This window comes from Petromyzon marinus, chromosome 57 (assembly GCF_048934315.1).
Source record: "Petromyzon marinus isolate PM22_M1 ecotype Great Lakes invasive population chromosome 57, UKy_Petmar_22M1.pri1.0, whole genome shotgun sequence".
Lineage (NCBI taxonomy): Eukaryota > Metazoa > Chordata > Hyperoartia > Petromyzontiformes > Petromyzontidae > Petromyzon > Petromyzon marinus.
Window position 1 is genome coordinate 2647958 of NC_133723.1, and position 22598 is coordinate 2670555.

The window sequence follows — 22598 nt, forward strand, 5'->3', positions numbered from 1 at the left end:
TATCCTGGAGAAATCCGATTAGCTATAAAGCTATTTTTAGTAGATGTCCAGTAGGGGCGGGTAAGAACGTTACAACAATACACAAAAAACACGATAGGTTTGGAAAGTATAGGAAAGTTTTGATTTAAAGCTTTCGTGACTGCAGGGATTCATATTCTTGCTGTGGTTTTCACACCTGATGATGATTGCTTGTGTTGCAATCGAAACGTCGTGAGAATGTTATTGTTTTATTTTTATTATTTCCCTTCTACGTGACTTTACCGAAAGAACCAAGAATATAGGAAAGTTTAAAAAAAAATCATAAAAAATATACAAATAAAACCAAACAAATGTTTAATCATACCAGGTAAAGCTCACTGAGGTATTAACTTCCTTTTCAGAAGCGATATGGCCACAAATGATGGCTCAACGAAGTGGCTCATCATCATCATCACGTGGCAATTTATAGCAACCAAATACTAGATTTGAAGCTTTCGTGACTGCAAGGACCCATACTCTTTGGTTCTATTCGGTAAAGTCACGTGGGTAAAAAATAAAACAACAAAAATCACGACGTTTCGGCCACAACACAAGTGGCCTTCATCAGGTGAGGGGACCGTACTGTCCAAAGGACAGCGTTGGAGTGAAGACAGCCAAGCGCAGGTCGCGTCCTTTAAGCTATGTGGGAGGAAACAAAACGCTTTGACAAAGGAATTAGCGTGTTTCCTCCCACAGCTTAAAGGACGCGACCTGGGCTTGACTGTCTTCACTCCAACGCTGTCCTTTGGACAGTACGGTCCATTCACCTGATGAAGGCCACTTGTGTTGTGGCCGGAACGTCGTGATTTTTGTTTATTTTTTACCTACGTGACTTTACCCAATAGAACCAAAGAGTAAGCAACCAAATACTCTAAACGCGTGATTGTTCATTCTCAATGTGGCAGGACAAACCGGAGGACCCGGAAAGACACGCAAAGGGGGCCGTCCATAAATGACGTCACGCACCTAGGGGTGTGTGATGATGTGTGACGAGGGGGGGGGGGGTTGAGAAATGTGACGTCACATCAAAATGCGCAACTTTAAATAAATATAGACAACACGTTCTGCCTAATGAAATAGACTTTTAAATAAATGTTTTCTCCTACAACATCAGAGTGCAGCGCCACGTTAAATACGCACTACGACAATAGTTTAAAACGATTTGAAGCATGTTTTATATATTTTTTGGGGGGGGGGGTGCAGAGCTTTGTGACGTCATATTTGAGGGGGGGTCTCAATTTTTGTGACGCCGTGTGACGAGGGGGGGGTGGTCAATAATATCCCCTCTCCAAAGTGTCACACGATGAAGGGCCATTGTGCGAAACGTCGACTGTTATTCTAAGGCCACTGCCAACAACAGCATCACCAAATAAACAAAATGTTGACAAACGTGAAGTTAGAAAGGCTATCTTTATTGGTAATCATCATTGTACAGATCACTCGCGGGCAGGTGCTCGTGGCATCGCGATGTGAACCACGTGGACGTGGGAGGGGGGGGTAACGATTGACGGCTATTCAGATTCCAGTCGGAATCTCTATGTGATCCAGATTCCATGTTACAAATTGCAAGTTTATTGTTATTTTTTTTTAATGTACGCATATAGCGGCGTCTAGCGGCCGAATCGTTCACGTTATAACCCCCGTTGCATTCATCAACATTGATTTGTAATCGTTTAACGGGGCTTCCTCGGTCGATCCACTGCTGGATGAAGGCCTCCCCCCACGCAGTGTCGGTCACAGGGGAGGCACTGCTTGACCATACTTCACCACACTTCATGAGAGCGGTGGCGGGGTAGAGACCCGGGTACCGGATCGAGACATCGCGAGCCACCGACGGGAGCCGTGGACGAAAATCCAATTAATGTTCGCCACCAGGAGTTCGTAAAACCAGGCGCGCCGAGCGGTGTGTCATCGCTCCCCACGCGTGGCGAACCCCCCGGGCGACGTGGGGAAAAAAAATCGCTGCGGAACGGTCGGTCGCGACATCGTCACCCACCCTCCCCGGCCGGTGTCCACCGCGGGACACGAGAAAAATGCGATTAAACGCGGACAATCGGAACGCTGACCGCCCGGACTACTACGCGCGTGTGTGTACGTGTGTGTGTACGCGTGTGTGTGTACGCGTGGAACGCGTGGAACGCGTGGAAGGAGGAACGGCTCGCGTGCGGGGAAAAAACCAGCCGGCCGCGGCGTGGCAACGCGGCTTACAACCGCCACGCCAACACACGCGGGCAGGAGCAACTAGCGGCTGCACGCAAACTACGACGAAGGGGACGGCGACGACGATGGTCGTGGTGGAGATGCTGGTGACGGGAATGACCATTACAATTATGATGACGCTTGCTCTGATGACGACGGAGACGGCGGCGTTTTTGTTGATAGCGACGATTACGGGAGATGGCGATGTGACAATGAACCATCGTGATGTCAGTAATAATCACTGACGACGGTGACGACGCCGGTGACAAATGCGGCGCGATGACGACGGCGGCGGCGGTTGCCAACGATGTGGTGAACGTGATGATGGCGACGATGGCTGCGACGATGATGGCGACGATGATGGCGACGATGGCGGCGACGATGATGGCGACGATGATGGCGACGATGATGGCGACGACGATGGCTGCAGAGGAACCTGGAGCCACGTGGAGGAGACGTCAACCCACTGTCACTCCACCCCCTAGCTCCACGGCGCTAGCGCCCCCACGCCGACCACTCCCCCCCGGCCGCCCCGGTCACGCGCGCTTGCGCTTGCGAACTCCGAACCGCTTGCTCCGCTGCTTGTACATGTGGCGGAAGTTGATGCAGACACCTGGGGTCAGGGGGGGGGGGAGGTCAAGCGCAAGGTCAACTCAAACAAGGCGCGACGCGCTACGCGTTTCCCCCGACTCCCTGCGGTCCTCCCCACCGAGCGACAGAAACACGCGGTGAGAGCGGTGTCCCTCACTTCATTTTCAGAGGGGGGCCACTTTCGCTGACGAGGCATCGTCAGTGCGAGAGCCACCACACATTGGAAACCATTGGGGGTTGACAGCAGCACGACGACGACGATGATAACGATGGCGATGATGATGATGACGGGGGACGTTTTCACTCTGTGTGTACTGTCGGGGGGACGCACGCCAGGGGTCGCGCGAAGGCCCCACCAAGAGCCGTCGGTGGCCCGCGTGCCTTGCGATGAAGAACACTCGTTTAAATTATTTGGCCGCTATATATGTCCACGTGATGATGAGAAGCCACTTCGTTGAGCTATCATTTGTGGCCAGGTCGCTTCTGGAAAAGAAGCTAATAGCTCAGTGGGGCCCCTTACCCGGTAAAAATTAAAGTTTCATTTTCTTAGTGATTTGCTTACCTTTCCCTATCGTATTTTTGTATCGTACCTATCTTATATATATAGCACATTTATACAAGGCACTTCACAAGGGTTGTGAGTGGTACAATAAGGGTATCTAAATGCGATACTGTGAATAGGGATGTGGGTATGGGGAGGGAGGTTTCGTGGGTACGAGAATTACGGGGGGGTACACCTGGAGGGATGGAGGGAAGGATGGGCCAGGGAGAAGAGGTGGGGGGTCGTGAGGTAGGGGCGGAAACTCGACAGGGAGGGCTGCGTGCTTAACGTGGAGCTTTGTAAGCTCATCGGATTCCTCCTGAAGTCTAAAATAAAGATTCTGACCAACCGATCGACTCCCCCCTCCCGATCACGGTGCTCAAACGCACGCTGCGTGCTGCACACACCGACGGCGAGGATGACCAGGTAGGCGTAGAGGACGTAGGGGAAGTGCACGGACGAGTTGAGCACGTTGGGCAGCCGCACCGAGAGGGCCTGCGACGCCTCGAACAGCGGGATGGCGCTCAGCACGCACGCCGCTACGGTGGGGCGGGGGAGAGGGGGGGGTGGGTGGGTGGTGCCGTCAAAACACTCGCCGACTTCAAGACCACGAGTTAAGAACGACCGTCGTCACGAGTGAAAGCGAGCGGCCACGGGCTGGGCCACGGCAGAAACTCGTGCGGCACCGATAGAAACCGGCCAGGCGAGGGATCGCGTCCCCGGCTCGTGGACGTCGGCGAGGGGCGGTCGAGCTCCGATTCAATCCTTCGCATTGCTTTACGAGGATTTCGCCGGTTTACCCGGCACAAGCCTCGCCGAGCCTCGAGGCTCCGTCTGCAGGGAGGGTCCCCCGCCAGGTTTTGTCGCAGCAGGCGGCGATGTTGCTGCCCCGCGTAGAATCCCAAGTGAGCGATTTGCGGCGTGATTTTCGAATTTGGCAAATGTGGAGTCGTGACGCCGGCACACGATGCGACACCTCTTGGCAATGACGTCGCGGGCTCGTTAACGGCCACTGTGAAGCGGACGGCGCGTGGTGTTTTTATTACGTTGAGCACGCACCGCGGTATTAATCAGGGCGGCCGATGGGATCGAACCGCGAAGCTCTGGAATAAGCGGCGACCGCGCTACCACCGGACCGCGTTACCGCCCCACAATGGTGCGGCACTTGTGGTGAACGAACGGTGGGCGTGGAGCGTGTGGAGCATGTGGAGCGTGTGGTGTGTGGAGCGTGTGGAGCGTGTGGTGTGTGTGTGTGGAGCGTGTGGTGTGTGTGTGTGGAGCGTGTGGTGTGTGGTGTGTGGAGCGTGTGGTGTGTGGTGTGTGGAGCGTGTGGTGTGTGGTGTGTGGAGTGTGTGGAGCGTGTGGTGTGTGGAGCGTGTGGAGAGTATGTGGAGCGTGTGGAGCATGTGGTGTGTGGACCGTGTGGAGCGTGTGGTGTGTGTGGAGCGTGTGGAGCGTGTGGAGCGTGTGGAGCGTGTGGAGCGTGTGGTGTGTGGAGCGTGTGGAGCGTGTGTGGAGCGTGTGGAGTGTGTGGTGTGTGGAGCGTATGGTGTGTGGAGAGTGTGTGGAGCGTGTGGTGTGTGGAGCGTGTGGAGAGTGTGTGGAGCGTGTGGAGCGTGTGGTGTGTGGTGAATGAACGGTGGGCTTGGAGCGCGTGGAGCGCGCGGTGAACGAACGGAGCGTGTGGAGCGTGTGGAGCGTGTGTAGAGCGTGTGAGTAAACGCATGACGTGGGTGAGTGTATGTGTGTGCGAATGTGTGTGCAGCGTGTGCATCAGTCCATTTCTTCTCCAGCCCATATCGTGCTCGTTTGGCCGCATAGAGGGGGCTAAACGGGCACGACACGGGCTGGCGAAGAGATGGAGCTGATACAGTCCGGGAGGATGTGGAGCTGAGTGGACTTGCCGACGACCGGTACCAGCGGTGTCAAGATCGGCCTCTATGAAGGCTCGTGAAGGACGCCGCTGCTGCTACTGAGCAGTTGGAGGCAGTCGCCCTCCAGCAACAACGGAGGGCAGAGCAGCGACGCTCACAACAATGAGCGGAGCGCTGGTTGGCTAAAATGCAGCAAGTTAGCACAGTAGGGGGGTACAGCTGGTGGTGCATCTGCCGGTCATCCCAGTCAGCCAACCCATGGCACCTGCTGGGTCTGTCCCGAGACCTCCTCCTGTCAGCAGAGAGCCTTCGACACTTCACGTGGCCTCAAAGTGCACCTGGCCTGGCACAGGCGCCGTGGTGACGTCACCGTCACCTAGTTGGGCTTGGCGGGTGTTGGTATTGCAGCGTGTGTAGTGCGAGTCCGGCAAAACAACCCCCTACCTCCTCGCGGTGCCGGACGGGCAACTCTGTCGTGGACAGTGCTGTGGGGGGAGGTCCAATTCCGATTGGCTCCTCCTCTCATGGCGTCTGTGACCACCACAGGGGCTAAACGGGGGCTCTGGACGGGTGCGAGGGGCTGGTAATCCCTCCACCTTCAAAAATTGACCACTAAACCACGCCTAAAATATCTAACTAATAAGCTTGTGTCGGAGGCCCCGGGGGGACAGGCGTCTATGACGTCTCCTGGCCAAACCCCAATTGGCGGAGCCAGGAGATTGAATATCTACCCTCAGGGCTTCTCCAGAAACAACGAAAAGCCACTACGTGTGGCCACGTGGAATGTTCGAACGCTCACTGCAGAGAGAGGCTGCCACTCCTCTGTCAGGAGCTGGACCGGTACCACCTAAATCCCTGTGGCATTCAGGAGGTCCGGTGGACCGGTTCTGGCTCCTGCCACCATGAGGGGTGGACAGTCCTCTACTCGGGGCAGCAGACTGCCAAACAACAGGGTGTGGCTCTTCTTATGAACAAAAGAATGAAGGGGGCGTGGGAGCGTGGCGGTGAGGTGTGGGAAGCTGTAAGCCCCAGGCTACTTTGGGCTCGCCTTCCCATCAATCGGAGGCGAGGAGTGATGGTTGTGGTTACTCATGCCCCCACCGAAGACGAACATCCTTGGAGGGATGCAGGCAAAGCCGTGAGTCAAATGCCTTCTATGACCTCCTGTCACAAGTGCTGGCTAAAGTGGCCCCTCGGGATAGAGTCACCTTGTTGGGTGACTTCAATGCCCGAGTTGGTCATGATGCTGGCACCTGGGCTGGAGTGATTGGAGGGTATGGGCCAGATCAGCTCAATAACAACGGTAGGAAGCTGCTAGATTTTTGTGCAGCCCATGGGCTTGTAATTACCAACACGCTGTTCCGGCATCGGCGCATCCACACAACATCATGGATGCATGCCGGGTCCAAGCAAGAACATCTGCTGGACTACATAGTGACGGACCAGCGGATGCGAGCCCATGTCCTTGACACCAGGACCTACCGTGGAGCTGATCTGCCCTCTGACCATCGACTTGTCATCTGTAAGATGCGCCTGCCAATCTTCCGCTCCGGTGGTGGGTATACACCCAGGACCCCATTCCAACCTAAAGTGACCTGGTCTCAGTTATCTGATGGAAGTTGCAAGCGAGAATTTCATCATCGCCTGCGGCTGGGGTTGGCATCGTCCTCCACTCCTCCTGATGTCGAGGGTAAATGGGCGAGGTTTAGGACTGTCACTCATGCAGCTGCATTGGCTGCTTTGGGTACACGGTCCAGACCTCCCCAGAGACCCTGGCTGACAGGCCCACTGTCATCATCTACAGAATCCCACGTCAGAGAATGAGGAGGCTTACCGCAGCCTTCGCTCGGAGGTTCGGAGAGCCGTGAGGCGCTGCAAGGATGGGTGGTGGTTGCGGGTTGCTGAGGAGATGGAGTCTGCCTCAGTGGCCCGCGAACACAAATCTCTATTTAACTCCATCAAAAAAGTAACCTGCAGCGCCACACCTATTACCATCATTAGGGGGAAAAACGGTGATCCAATCTCCGACCCCCAGGAACAGGTTTGCAGATTTGCTGAGCATTTCTGTGAGGTCCTGGGGGAGGGAAAATCCCTCAGCCAGGAAAACATCGTGGCACAAAGTGAGGATGACCCTGCTGAGGCTGCGGTGCCTCAAATATTGGAAGAAGTCACCCCCTGTGAGTGGCTGGCTGAGGTGCCATCTGTTGAGGAAGTACTGAAGGCGATCCGGAGTCTGAGATCAGGAAAGGCAGCAGGCAGAGATGATCTCCCAAGCGAAACGCTGAGGGAGGGTGGCGTTTGTGCACAGACTGCCCTATATGACATCATAACAAGTCTGGACCACTGGACGGGTTCCGCAGGATTGGAAGGATGCCCTGGTGGTCCTCCTCTTTAAGAAGGGGGATCGCACAGAGTGGTGAGTGTGGCGAGTGTGGTGAGTGTGGCGAGTGTGGTGAGTGTGGTGAGTGTGGCGAGTGTGGTGAGTGTGGCGAGTGTGGCGAGTGTGGCGAGTGTGGCGAGTGTGGCGAGTGTGGTGAGTGTGACGAGTGTGACGAGTGTGGCGAGTGTGGCGAGTGTGGCGAGTGTGGCGAGTGTGGTGAGTGTTGCGAGTGTGGCGAGTGTGGCGAGTGTGGTGAGTGTGGCAAGTGTGGTGAGTGTGGCGAGTGTGGCGAGTGTGGCGAGTGTGGCGAGTGTGGTGAGTGTGGCGAGTGTGGCGAGTGTGGTGAGTGTGGCGAGTGTGGCGAGTGTGGCGAGTGTGGTGAGTGTGACGAGTGTGGCGAGTGTGGCGAGTGTGGCGAGTGTTGCGAGTGTGGCGAGTGTGGCGAGTGTGGCGAGTGCGGCGAGTGTGGTGAGTGTGGCGAGTGTGGCGAGTGTGGTGAGTGTGGCGAGTGTGGCGAGTGTGGTGAGTGTGGCGAGTGCGATGAGTGTGGTGAGTGTGTGGTGAGCGTGGCGCGTTGCCTTCAGCGAGTGCTCCAAGCGGGTAGAGCGGGATCCACAGTGAGTAGCGGATCCAGGTGAGGAGTCTCCACTCCACGCCCACACTGCCCAGCATGTAGTAGGGGTACCTGCAGCACACCCAGCAGCACACTCCAGTCTCCACCACCGCCACCACCCATCAGGTGCGTGTGCAGCGTGAGTGCAGCGTGCGTGTGTGTGTGCATTCGTGCGTGCATTTGCATGCGTGTGTCGTCGCTGACAGCACTTGCCGAAATGGTCTGCTGCTACACGGGGGATATAGGTCTTGGTTTTGTGTGCGTGCGTGTGCAAATGTGTGCATGCATGTGTATGTGTGTGTGCGTGTGTGCGTGTGTGTATGTGTGTGCGTGTGTGCGTGTGCGTGTGTGTGTGCGTGTGTGCGAGTACATGTGTGTATGTGTGTATGTGTGTGTGCGTGTGTGTGCGTGTGAGTGTGTATGTGTGTGCGTGTATGTGTATGTGTGAGTGTGTGTGTGTGCGTGTGAGTGTGTGTGAGTGTGTATGTGTGTGTATGTGTGTGTGTGTGCGTGTGAGTGCGTGTGAGTGCGTATGTGTGTGTATGTGTGTGTGTATGTGTGTGTGTGTGCGTGTGAGTGTGTATGTGTGTGTATGTGTGTGTGAGTGTGTATGTGTGTGTATGTGTGAGTGTGTGCGTGTGTGTGTGTGTGCGTGTGTGTGTGTGCGTGTGTATGTGTGTGTGTGTGTGAGTGTGTGTGCGTGTGTATGTGTGTGTGTGAGTGTGTGTATGTGTGTGCGTGTGTGTGCGTGCGCGTACCGAAACACCTCGATGGCGCTCCACAGGTAGTAGACGGCGAAGGCGGTGTTGGTGGCGCTCAGTCGCTCGTGCATCCCGATCACCACAAAGAGCATGAAGCCCCGGCCCAGGACCTGGTGGCAGGGACGAGAGGGGAGGGGTCGGGGGGTAGGGGTCGGGGGGAGAGGGGGAGGGGCAGCGGAGCGGAGCGGAGGCTGAGACGACCGCACCACAGCCCAGGCACTGTGCTCCCAGCGGTTTGGGGTCAGGGTCGCCGGGTCGCGGCCTCAGGGTCGCGGCCTCAGGGTCGCGGCCTCAGGGCCGCGGCCTCAGGGTGACTGGTTAGGGTCGCGGGGTCAGGGTCACGGGGTCGGGATCGTGGGGCGGCACCTGCAGCGCGGTGGGGACGAGCGCGGCGGAGACAAGGCCGGCGAGCGGGTGGACGACCTCCAGCACGGCGAGCACTTGGCAGAAGCGCAGCACCTTGTGGGCGTCCTTGAGCGCCGAGCCCCAGAACTCTGGGGGGAGCGCGGGGATGAACAAGGAGACTCGCATGAATGTGCAAGTACTGGCGGACGTGCATGGTGTGGGGCGTACAAGCGGAGCCGTCAGGAGATATACATGTCCAGGGACACACGGAGACGCACGGGGGGGGGGACACGGGGGGGGGGGGGACACGGGGGGGGGACACGGGGGGGGGACACGGGGGGGGGGGACATGGGGAGACACGGGGAGACATACGGGGAGGCATGGGGGGACACGGGGAGACACGGGGGGGGGACACGGGGGGGGGGACACGGGGGGGGGGGGACACGGGGAGACACGGGGAGGCACACGGGGAGACGCACGGGGAGAAACGGGGAGGCATGGGGGGGAACACTGGGAGACACAGGGAGACACGGGGACACACGGGGAGACACGGGGACACACGGGGAGACACGAGGAGGCACGGGGAGACACGGGGACACACGGGGAGACACGGGGAGACACGGGGACACACGGGGAGACACGGGGACACACGGGGAGACACGAGGAGGCATGGGGGGACACGGGGGGAGGCGCACCGTGTCCCAGTAGCAGCGGCACGGAGAGGCTGACGAGCACGTAGGCGAAGCCCAGCAGCTGCACCAAGTTGTACATGAAGAGGTAACCACGGTGCAGCGTGGAGAGCGCTGCACGGGGCAAACGGAGAACGCTCACCACCACCACCACTCACCACCACCACCACTCACCACCACCACCACTCACCACCACCACTCACCACCACTCACCACCACTCACCACCACCACTCACCACCATCACCACTCACCGCCACTCACCACCACTCACCAACACCACAACAACAACCACCATCACAGCGGTGCAAAGCATGGGGGAGGGGCACAGAACCCCTCACCAACACTCACCACTCAGTTAATCTACTCACCAAAACCCACCATGATAAATAACAATAAACCACCAGTCCCACCACCACCACAACACCAGTCCAACCACCACACTACCAGTCCCACCACCACCACCACAACACCAATTCCACCACCACCACAACACCAGTCCTACCACCACCACCACAACACCAGTCCAGCCACCACACTACCAGTCCCACCACCACCTCCACAACCACACCACCAGTCCCACCACCACGCCACTAGTCCCACCACCACACCACCAATCCCACCACCACCACACCACCAGCACCACCACACCACCAGTCCTACCACCACACCACCAGTCCCACCACCAAACCACCAGTCCTACCACCACCACCACAACACCAGTCCAGCCACCACACTACCTGTCCCACCACCACCACAACCACACCACCAGTCCCACCACCACACCACCAGTCCCACCACCACGCCACTAGTCCCACCACCACACCACCAATCCCACCACCATACCACCAGTCCCACCACCACCATACCACCAGTCCCACCACCACCACACCACCATCACCACCACACCACCAGTCCTACCACCACACCACCAGTCCCACCACCACACCACCAGTCCAACCACCACGCCACTAGTACCACCACCACAACACCAGTCCAGCCACCACACTACTAGTCCCACCACCACACCACCAGTCCCACCACCATACCACCAGTCCCACCACCACACCACCAGCACCACCACACCACCAGCACCACCACACCACCAGTCCCACCACCACCACACCACCAGCACCACCACACCACCTGCACCACCACACCACCAGCACCACCACACCACCAGTCCCACCACCACCACCACACCACAAGTCCCACCACCACCACACCACCAGTCCCACCACACCACCAGTCCTACCACCAGACCACCAGTCCCACCACTACACCACCATCACCACACCACCAGTCCCACCACCAGTCCCACCACTACACCACCACACCACCAGTCCCACCACCAGTCCCACCACTACACCACCACCACCACACCACCAGTCCCACCACCAGTCCCACCACTACACCACCATCACCACACCACCAGTCCCACCACCAGTCCCACCACTACACCACCACCACCACACCACCAGTCCCACCACCACCATCTGCGCTCCGTGGCTTTGCGCTGGGGATGCGGGGACAGAGCTCACGGTGTTTGCGGACGCGCGACTCCACGGTGACCTTCCCGATATTCTTCATCTCCTGCAGTCGGGGACACAACGGTAGAACCGTCACCGCCCGTCACGGATAACGTGCTGTTGTCGCACGGTGTGCATTTGGAGTGTGCACGTTCTCACCGTGGTCGCGTGGATATTTCTCTCTGGGCCTTGCGGAGGTAAAAATCCAGGTGCTTCTAGAGCAGGGGTGGGGAACGTCCGGCCCACGGGCCGTATAAGGCCCACAGGCCGTATAAGGCCCGAGAAATCATTGGGTCTGTTCAAGCCATCGCATTAGGGGCGAGTTAATTAAATGTTTGACCAAATATAACGGCCTAATTTTTAGGTTGATAATTTTGTATGGCCCCGCGAATTATGTCATATAAATATCCAAATGGCCCTTGGCAGAAAAAAGGTTCCCCACCCCTGGTTTAGAGTACAGATAGTCCCCCCGACTTACGATATTTCGATCTTACGATGGCAATACGGCAAAATTGTAAAATATTTAAAATTTTGCGCGGCAGGCAAACGCAGCAGCGTACGAGGTATTTGTTTTTTTATAGCAGATAGGATTGTTTCCTGAAAAAAACGTTCTATTAAATTGCAGTCCATATAGGTAGGCTAAGAATTTACCTTGTTTATTACTTTACATTTTACTGTGCAATACAGTATTGTAATTAACAAATACATACAGTACATCGTTTATACAGTACGGTACTGTAAATTGCTCTGTTTTGCTAAATTATCACCATTCTTTAAGACTCCTGCGTAGGCTAAGGCCATCTTCGACTTACGATATTGTTGACTTACGATGGGGTCGTCGTAACGCACCTCCATCGTAAGTAGAGGACTACCTGGATTTCAACGCGCATGCTTAAAGAGTATTTCGCCGCTGTAAATGTCTGCGCAACGAGCCACTTCGTTGGGCTATCTCATTTGTGATGGCCAGGGTCGCTTCCCGATAAAAGAGCTGCGTAGCTCAGTGGGGCTTTACCTGGCAAGATAAAAATGGTTTATGTTCGTGGTTCTTTCGGTAAAGTCACGTAGAAGGGAAACAATAAAATAATAATGTTTTATTATTTATTATTATTTTATTGTTTCCCTTCTACGTGACTTTACCGAAAGAACCAAGAATATGAATCCCTGCAGTCACGAAAGCTTTAAATAAAAAAAAATGGTTTAGTCAAGTTAAAAATAGTATCCGCTCATCGCGCTCAAACAGACCGAGTTTGACGGGGCCCCGGGGGGGGGGGGGGGGGGGTAGGGGAGCCACGGACGAGCGGGAGAGGCAGCAGCGGCCAGGTAGCGAGCCAGCGCCAACCTTTGCCCATGCTCTATGGTGCACTACGTATGCAGGTTTATCCGCCCATGAATGAGTGTTTATACATGCGGGGAGGAAACCGCAGCGTCCGCTGAAAAGCCACGTGCGAGGGGGAAACGCTCTATCTCGTACAGAGGGAACAGGTGCGCAGTCCACGCTTTTGCTGTGACCGCCTTCTCCTGGCAAGAGACTGGGGGCGGCTCCTCCTCGACAGCCACGCCGCGGGGAAGGGAGTTTCACAACATTTGCACGGTGATCCACCAACCCTCCCCTTCTCATCGCCACGTCGTCATTGTCATCATCCTCGTCGTTGTCATCTTCGACGGGGTGATCGTCGTCATCATCCTTCCTCATCGTCGTCATTGTCAACGTCGTCATCCTCGTCGTCATCATCATTGTCGACGTCGTCGTTGTCATCGTCGTCGTTATCATCACCATCGTCATTGGGGAGCGGTCGGGTTCCGTCGACCGCGCGCCCAACCCCCAAACCTCACCTCGAGCCGCAGCTCCTCCTCGGCGTCGGACTCGTCCATCCAGCGGTCGAAGTCGGGCATCAGAAAGTTTGGGCGGCGCTCGGCGCTGGTGAGGCGCCCCCACCAGGCCGGCGTGGCCTTGCGCAGCGTGATGGCCACCTCGCGCTGCGTGACTCGCACGCTCGCCGCCGGCGTCTCCACCGCCTCCAGCAGCTCCAGCGAGAACTCGTAGCGGTTCTGGCCCTGGGCGCCGTAGCCGTAGCCTGGCGGGTGGGTGGGCGGCGGCGTCGGCGGCGATGGAGCGGTAAAGTGCAGAGGTTAGTGCGCCGCGATGCGAACCCGGCGACTCGAGTTCGATTCCCGCTCATGACAATTATCTGAACCGGTCCTGGGCCTCCCCTAGGTCGACTCGGCCTCAAATGAGTACCAGGTGTGACGTGTAATCATCGCCTCTCGGGAGACAAAGGTGGCCGGCTTTCATAGGTGCCACTCGCTAACAACAGTACTTGCTCCAACAGTCTGCTAAGGCTGTACGGGGGAATATTTGTCTTCGGTGATGGTGGAGGTGGAAATGCAGGCGATGGCAACATTGACAGAAGCAGCAGCAGCAGTAGTGACGACGCCCCTTGCTAAGCCTCGCCAAGTCCTAAGAATTATTTCCAGGAGAGTGCTGGCTGCCGGGATGTTTGGCCAATTTTTGAACGAGGGTTTGGCTTCATGTGGAGCTGCAGTGCGATGCACACCAGACCACCGGCACCGATGGCGCCGATATTGATGAATGTCACGACAGTGATGATGGGCAAGATTGATTTTAACGATTCTGTAGATGCTGATCGTGGTGATGAAGACGACTTGGAAGACATACGAGTGTGACTGTCGGCGGCGGTGCTCATGGCAATTCTGGTTCATCTCAAGTTGGAGTCGATTAAGCCGACGATGACGATGAGAGCCCCCTCCTTAATACAGGTTTTTATGGGTTAGATCGCGTAAATATATAAATGTGTCAGTAAACCCACCATCACCCCACGCAGCCAATTATTAAGATTTGTCACGTAAACAGAACGTGCCGATTCGTTACGAGTACAGCACGCCGGTGGGTTGGAGAGCAAAAACCACAACATTTACAATCCAAGTGGCTTTGCTCTCCAACACAACCGGTGTGCTGTCCGAGTAACGAATTGGCACGTTCTGTTTACATGACAAGCCTTACTAATTGGCTGCGTGGGGTGGTGGCGGGTTTAACGACTTTTATATATCGAAGCGATCCAACCCAAAAAAAACCTGTATTATATTGGTCGCGAAAGCCTCCTACGTCGTGTTAAACCAGGGGTGGGGAACCATTTGTCTGCCAAGGGCCATTTGGATATGTATAACATCATTCGCGGGCCATACAAGATTATCAACTTAAAAATTAGCCCGTTATATTTGGTCAAACATTTAATTAACTCACCCCTAATGCGATGGCTGGAACTGCTTCTCTTTGGCGAGGCGTGTGATGATGTTAGCCGGTATTGACGATGTTGCTGCTACTCGCAACTGCTTTTCCAGGTTTGCTCTCCTAGATTTATTGAATTTCGAGTTCCGCCTGCGGTTGCCTTGGCAGGGCCAGAGACCAAATGATTTCGCGGGCCTCGTACGGACCGCGGGCCGGACGTTCCCCACCCCTGTGTCAAACGGATTGGAGAGCCAGCCCTGTGCGTACCTTTGAAGACGATCGTCTTGCCCTTGCACTCCACTTCATGTTCCTGCGAAAGGGAGAGCCTGCGGAGTTAGGGAGACCGGCCCCGACAGCCACACCGGCCCCATCGCCCTCGCCAGACCCCGGCCATACCGCAGCGTTGTCCCCAACAGAGCCACCGGCCAGGCTGGCCACGCCGACCCTGGCGGCAACATCGGCTCCAGCAGCTCCATTGGCCCCATTGGCCACACACCAACCCCATCGGCCACACCAGCTCCACCGGCCACACCAGCCACACCAGCCCCACCGGCCACACCAGCTCCAAGCCACAACCGGCTCCAAGCCACACCAGCTCCAAGCCACACCAGCTCTACCTGCTCCACCTGCTCCACCGGCCCCATGGGCAGGCCAGATTTGGCCACACCACCACATTCTCTCCATGGGCCTCATCAGCCCCACCGGCCACCTTGGCCCCAACAGCCAGGCCAGACCCAGCAATGCCACAACATTGGGCCCGCCGGACTCTACCCAGCCCCACTGGCCCCAACGGCCAGGCCAGACCCGACCACACCACCACATCGTCTCGACCGGCCCCACTAGCCACACCAGCCACACCGGCCCTACCAACCACAGCAGCCCCGACCGCCACAGCTGCTCCACCAGCCCAGGTCAGAGTGAGCCTCACCATACGGACGGGGGGGGGGAGCGGAGGGGGGGGTGGTCCCGAAATGTCAAGCCTGTGAAGCAGGTTCCTGCATTAGTCAATAAAACAAGGCAATGTCTTTTGTCTGAGAACCGCCGTTGGTACCCAGCGACCCGAGTTAGCACCAGGCGAGAACAGTCCAGAACAGGCCCCATCCAGCTCCTGCCTCCCATCCTCGTCCCCACCCTCTCCCTCGCCTCCTCCATTCTCTGGGGACTCGAGCACAGAAGAAGCTACGAATACAAAATGGGGTTGTTGTTGTTTTACATAACTACACTTCTGGGAAGAAGACTCCGTCACGCTGGCTTGATGGCACTGACGGTGGACACGACTCGCCATCGCTAAATTCTGCTGCTGCTGTACGAGCCAGCTGATCCAGAATGGACGATGGGACCGAATCCCGGTCCGGTCTATGTTTTATTTTTACCAAGGTGTAAGGAGGCCCCCACTGAGCTCGATTGCTATTTTTTTTTCACCAGCGAGCTGGCCATCACCAATGGCAGCTGGACGAAGGGGCTGATTGTCATCGCGTGGAAATTTATAGCAGCCAAAAATACTCGAACGCGCGTTGATTGTAAATGTGCGGGGGAAAACCGGAGGACCACGGAGGGAGAGAGAGACACGCAAACTCCAAATATACAGCAGGGGTCAGGGTCGGGATCGAACCCATGACCTCCTGTATACCAGGCGAGGAAGTCAACATCTCATAGCCACCGTGATGATGACAGAGAGAGACACGCAAACTCCAAATATACAGCAGGGGTTAGGGTCGGGATCGAACCCACGACCTCCTGTTTACCAGGCGAGGTAGTCAACATCTCATAGCCACCGTGATGATGGCAGAGAGAGACACGCAAACTCCAAATATACAGCAGGCGTCAGGGTCGGGATCGATCCCACGACCTCCTGCATACCAGGCGAGGTAGTCAACATCTCACAGCCACCGCGGCGCCCCGGATTGTGCAATGGGGACCTTGATTCATCCGCCTTATCTATGGACGCCTCTGGCTCAGCAGCCAAGCTCAAGGTGAACCCTCCCTCTTGTCTGTCAAGGCGAGGCGCCCTCCGCCACAACAGCCATTCGCCACCAAGTGTCGGTGACCTCCCCGCGGCGCCAGTGCCAGGCTAGGTGCACGGCGGGAAGGTCGCGGCACAGACCCCAGCAGGTGGGCATGGGTCGACTTACTGAGATGACCGGCTGCACCACCCAGCCGTAACCTCCCCTCTACCGCGCCAACTTGTGAGATCGCCTCTCACACGGCGGCGGCAGCAGCAGCAGCTTGTCCCAGCCTACATCACCGACACGCTGCATCACCCAGATGGTCCCATTAAGGTCCCTAAGTACTGAGCACGATGCAGATCTCCGTCTCGCCACGTGAAGGCTTCGGTCTATGGGTGATCGAGATTTCCCCCCCCCAACCCACCCCCATGCTGTGGACATTTAAATAAAAAAAAATTTTACCTTAAAACCTTTTTATTTATACACTTCCGCATATGAAACGTTTAGTTAGTTTCGTAAATGATTCCTGCAATGTATCTACATATATATTTTTTATAACAAGTCCGCTGCTGCTTGTGTCCTGTACATCGCATTGATAGATCCTTGCTGCGATATAAATGTTATTGTACATTAGCATCATTATTATTACCCGGCAACTGCCTCCGAATCGGTGGGGCTCCAGCACAAGCCAACAACAACATCGCGTGGCCTTGCAAGGGGGGGGGGGGGGGGTAAATAGAGTCGACGTTTCGGGGCGATGGCCCTTCACGTTCTGCAACATTGCCCGAAACGTCACGGTGAGTATTACACAGTACACACAATACCGCAAACGCGTTCCCTCCTTCAAGGGCCACTGTGTTGTTGGCGGAATGTGCTGCTGGGTTTCTGCGTAGAAGCGATTGGGTTGCATTGGCAACTGGTCGCACTAGCGATAGCCTACGTGTGTGGTATGTGTGATGTGCGTGGTGTGTGTGATGTGTGTGGTGATGTGTGTGGTGATGTGTGTGATGTGTGTGGTGATGTGTGTGTTGTGTGTGGTGTATGTGGTGATGTGTGTGGTGTATGATGTGACGTGTGTGATGTGTGTGGTGTATAATGTGTGTGATGTGTGTGATGTGTGTTGTGTGTGGTGTGATGTGTGGTGATGTGTGTGTTGTGTGTGGTGTATGTGGTGATGTGTGTGGTGTATGATGTGATGTGTGTGATGTGTGTGGTGTATGATGTGTGTGATGTGTGTTGTGTGTGGTGTGATGTGTGGTTATGTGTGTGTTGTGTGTGGTGTATGTGGTGATGTGTGTGGTGTATGATGTGATGTGTGTGATGTGTGTGGTGTATGATGTGTGTGATGTGTGTGTTGTGTGTGGTGTGATGTGTGTGTTGTGTGTGATGTATGTGGTGATGTGTATGGTGTATTATGTGATGTGTGTGATGTGTGTGGTGTGTGGTGTGTGTGGCGTGTCAGGCCAGGCTCGCTTGCTGCTGCTGCTGTAGAATGAATGAAGCAGTGAAGGTCGCGTTCCGGGCCTTGCCCCCGACGCGGCCTCTCCCCGCGGGGCCTCGCCTCTCACCGAGACTTCCTTGAGGTCCACCTTGAGGGACACCGAGTCGTGGCGCTGCGCCCACAGCACGGGCGGGGTCAGAGTCGGCGACATCGCCAGGGCCACGCAGGCGACACACGGACAACACAGGCGACACACACACACAGACACACACACGTGTAGCGATGTCAGCTGACAGCCCTCGGCGGAAACACGTGGTGCATCATTCACACGCCCCGCCCCCAAGCCCCCACACGCTGCCCCCACAAGCAGCCCCCCCCCTGCCCACACGCAGACCCCGCCCACACGCAGCCCCCGCCCACACGCAGCCCCCCCGCCCACACGCAGCCCCCCCGCCGCCAACACGCAGCCCCCCCCCCGCCCACACGCAGCCCCCCCGCCAACACGCAGCCCCCACAAGCAGCCCCCCCGCCCACACGCAGCCCCCCCCCGCCCACACGCAGCCCCCCCCGCCCACACGCAGACCCCGCCCACACGCAGACCCCGCCCACGTACAGACCCCGCCCACACGCAGTTTTAAAAACTAGAAGGTTCTTAAACTCGACTCGTTTCGACACCGTAAGCGAGGGTAATGATGAGAGAAATGTGGTCGCGTAAACGGGGTTCGGGTGAGCACCCCTCGCTGCCGCAGTCTGAACAATTTGCAGTCTACGTAGCAAGGAGCGTATTTAAAACGAGGCACTGCAGTAATCGATTCGCTAGAGGACACGTGCATGGAACCAGCCTCTCGGAATCAGCCGGTGTGATGATGTCGTGCAAGTCGACCGATATTTCTGTGGGTAAAAAATAAAACAACCGAGGTTTTCACAACCTTATGAACGTGAGATTTGAAAGAAAGGAACGGATCGGACATCGAACCCCAAAGATGAACTAACCTCATGCTTTCTGGCAGATGTTCTGGCCATCGATAACTCGGCTGAAAAGTCTCAATTTTTTTTTTCAATTGTTGCGGAGAGCTCACTAAGGCGAGTTCGGTCTTAGGGGCCGTCCATAAATGACGTCACGCGATTTTTGACTCCGCCCCCTCATCACACGGCGTCACAAAGTCAGACCCCCCCCCCCTCAAATATGACGTCACAAAGCTTTGCCCCCCCCCCCCAAAAACATATTTCTATTTTGAAAATAAAACATACTTCAAATCGCTTTAAACTATTGTCATTGTTGTGCGTATTTAATGTGGCGCTGCACTCTGATGCTGTAGGAGTGTTATAACACAATTAGTGTTGTTATAACAATTCTATATTTAAAGTTGCGCATTTTGATGTGACGTCACATTTCTCAACCCCTCCCCCCCCCTCGTCACACGTCACAAATGTCTGACCCCCCCCCCCCAGGTACGTGACGTCATTTATGGACGGCCCCTTATTGTCATTTAGCTGGAGAGAAAACAAATCTGCATCCAGTAGCTTTTTTGCCCGTCCCAGGACGGGTGAATATTGCAGGGTGGGGAGGGGAGGGTAGGGAGGGGCTGGGTGGGGAGTGGGAGGGGTGGGGCTGGGTGGGGAGGGGCTGGTCACCCCGTGGTGCCCTTATAAAACTCAACGTTTAACCTACTCACGCCGGCTTGTGCCCGCCCTCACAGTCGGGCATATTTGCGGAATACACCACGTGGTGCCGCCGTTGACCCTGGCCATTGACCGGGCAACCCAACGTTCCTACCAGCTCCCTCCGTAGGAATGTTTCAATAGAAAAATTGCTCAGCTCATGATTATTAATGAGGGGGAGTTGCCCTATGTGGAGTGACGTCACCCACTCAATGGTTATTGTGGAGGGGTGCGGCATGCGCAGTGACCTCACCCACTCATGATTATTAATGAGGGGAGGGGTGCGGCATGTGGAGTGACGTCACCCACTCATGGTTATTAATGCGGGGAGGGGTGCGGCATGTGGAGTGCGCGACCTTCTTGTGCGTTCGTGTAAATTTCCACGCGGGCATGAATATTAATTAAGGGGGGGGCTCTTTTGCAGTGACGTCACGCACGGATGTAGCACTGTGCTGCGTAGATTTATTTTCGCTCGTGAATATTAATGAGGGGGGGGGGCGGGGTGGTCCTCATGTGGAGTGACGTCACACGCGCGGGACGGACAGACATTTCTGGGCGGCTATCGTAGGTGATGATTTTCTCCGTCATTAATGATGACGAGAGCAGAGATGTTGCCGACATAGAATCTGGTGTCAGCCGCAGGTAAATTAGGGTGTCATCTGCATCGCGGTGTTAGCGCGGCCCAAGAAATCGTAGCAGTGCTCCAAATGGGGCCCATTGTCGATGCTAAACAGAATGGGACCAATGCTCGAGAAATAAAACGCAAGTTTGTATCCAACGCAAACTTTGTACCGGCGACAAACCACTGGCAGGACGATACGCAGCAGATCAACGATACCGCGAATGGGGAAACATGGAAAGGAACTGGGATAGGCGACAGAGAGAGAAGACCCCCAAGGCATACAGAAAACACGGCTCAATACGCCAAGCTCGCCATATACAGGGCGAGGAAGGTGGCCCTGGAGGGGAAACGTCCGGCCACCAGCCTGGGCATCTTCCGCGCTCCGGTCGGAGGCAGGGTGTGTGGGCCGGAGTTCCGCCGTGCGCGGCTGACCCACGCCGTGCCGGCCTTCAAGGAGCAATGGGCGCTGGAGGAGGCCGTGTGCTCGGTGGCAGAAGACAGAGAGCTCTGCATGCAGATATGAGCTACCCGTCGGAGGCCGATGGACTGCGAGAAGGGCTGCGTGCAGATGCAGCACTTGTCGTAGTTAAAAAAGGAGAGACGAGAGGGAGAGCGAGAGAGACATGGAGAAGGAAGAGAGGGGGTAGAAAAAGGGAGGGGGGGGGCAGAGAGGGGGGTAGAGAGAGGGTAGGGGTAAGGAGAGCAGAGCGAGAAATAAATTTGTTAAATATTTCATTTAAAAGGGGGGGGGGGGGGTTTACATAAAGCAAAGCATTAAAAAAAACCGAAATGATGAACGAAGCAAAGTGCCGACTACACCGAGCATCTTCTTGTTTCCTCTGATCGTGAAAAAAAAGATGAGCAGCTGGACAAAAAGGAGCGCTAGGCAGGAAGGAGAGAGAGAGAGAGCGAAAGAGAGGAAATGACCGAGACGACATTTTGGGGACGAAAGGGTGATGATGAGGGGAGGTTCATGGGTTCCATCCGGACCCTGACGTCTGGATATTTGGAGTTTGTATCTTTCCCCGTAGATTTTCCGCAGTTTTTCCCTCATTTAAGATCGACCTGTTTTTAATAGTATTTGGGATGCTGTACATTTCCACATAGAGCCACTTAATTGGGATATCATTTGTTGAGAGGTCGCTTCTAAAAAGAGAGCTATATAGCTCAGTGGTGAGCATTTAACCTGGTAAAGTTCAGATAAGTGAGCCGCACGGTGAAGCAGCGTCTGTTCTCACGAGGGGCAGGAAGTAGGCATTTAGATTGGGGGTGACATGATTTAGAATACAGTAGACTCTCGATTATCCGCGCTAATGCCGGAGAGGACAGCCGCAGATAATTAAAAATCGCGGATAATCCAAAAATATCAAATACAGGGATACATTATGTTTAAGTGTCTCTGCCATTGCAGTTTTCGTAAATTAAAACTCGTAAAATAAATGATCAAATAAATAACTCGAAATGAAGCACAACTGACGATTTCGATTGTTACTCTTTCGGTTTAGAATGAACACGAACGATCGACCAGTGATAACACTTTCCTGCTCCTGCCCGGCAGAGGGCTCGGCCCACCAAGTGGTAACAGCAGAGCCACACCAATCAACATCAAACTGCGCCCCACTGTTGTAAATATATGCAACTACTGTACTGTAGAGCGATCACGTGGATGTCGGAATCACGGGAGCAACATATTTGTTCGGTTGAAGCACGTGACTTGTAGTAGACATTTTCAAGCATAGCAATGTACAACTGTTTTTAGATTTTGATTTAAAATGTTTCTTGCCGTTGCTTTTCACACCTGATGATGACCGTTTGTGTTATGGTCGCAACGTCGTGAGACTTTTTATTGTTTTATATATACTTTATTATTTTATTGTTTCCCTTCAACGTGACTTTACATTATTAATTTGGGCTCAAAGGGAAAATGCACGAGTCAATAATTTCCATTTTAAAAATCTGAGGCGCGCGGTTAATCCGCAAATCGGGGAAAAAACCGCACGCAGGTAATCGAGAGTCGCTTAAAGCTGGGAGGGGCTTTTGCCAACGGCATCTGGCAGCCCAGGGACCGGAGGAGGCGACGCGCCCGAGCGGAGGACGCCCGCATACGCGCCAGGATTGTGCAATTCGCTTGTGGCCGTGGGA

At 55.4% G+C, this 22598-nt stretch overlaps 1 protein-coding gene across 1 annotated transcript; it reads right to left on the reverse strand.

Annotated features, from left to right (window-relative positions):
* Positions 1-1409: 1409 nt before the first annotated feature.
* HACD3 (3-hydroxyacyl-CoA dehydratase 3) lies at positions 1410-18503 on the reverse strand. The gene is made up of 10 exons (XM_032975890.2): positions 18300-18503; positions 15053-15095; positions 13372-13613; positions 11551-11602; positions 10018-10125; positions 9344-9471; positions 8975-9087; positions 8182-8288; positions 3757-3888; positions 1410-2830 (listed from the first exon to the last, which is right to left on the reverse strand). The coding sequence occupies exons 1-10, from the start codon at positions 18381-18383 to the stop codon at positions 2754-2756; spliced, it is 1086 nt and encodes a 361-aa protein (XP_032831781.1). The 5' UTR covers positions 18384-18503; the 3' UTR covers positions 1410-2753.
* Between the last annotated feature and the right edge of the window lie 4095 nt (positions 18504-22598).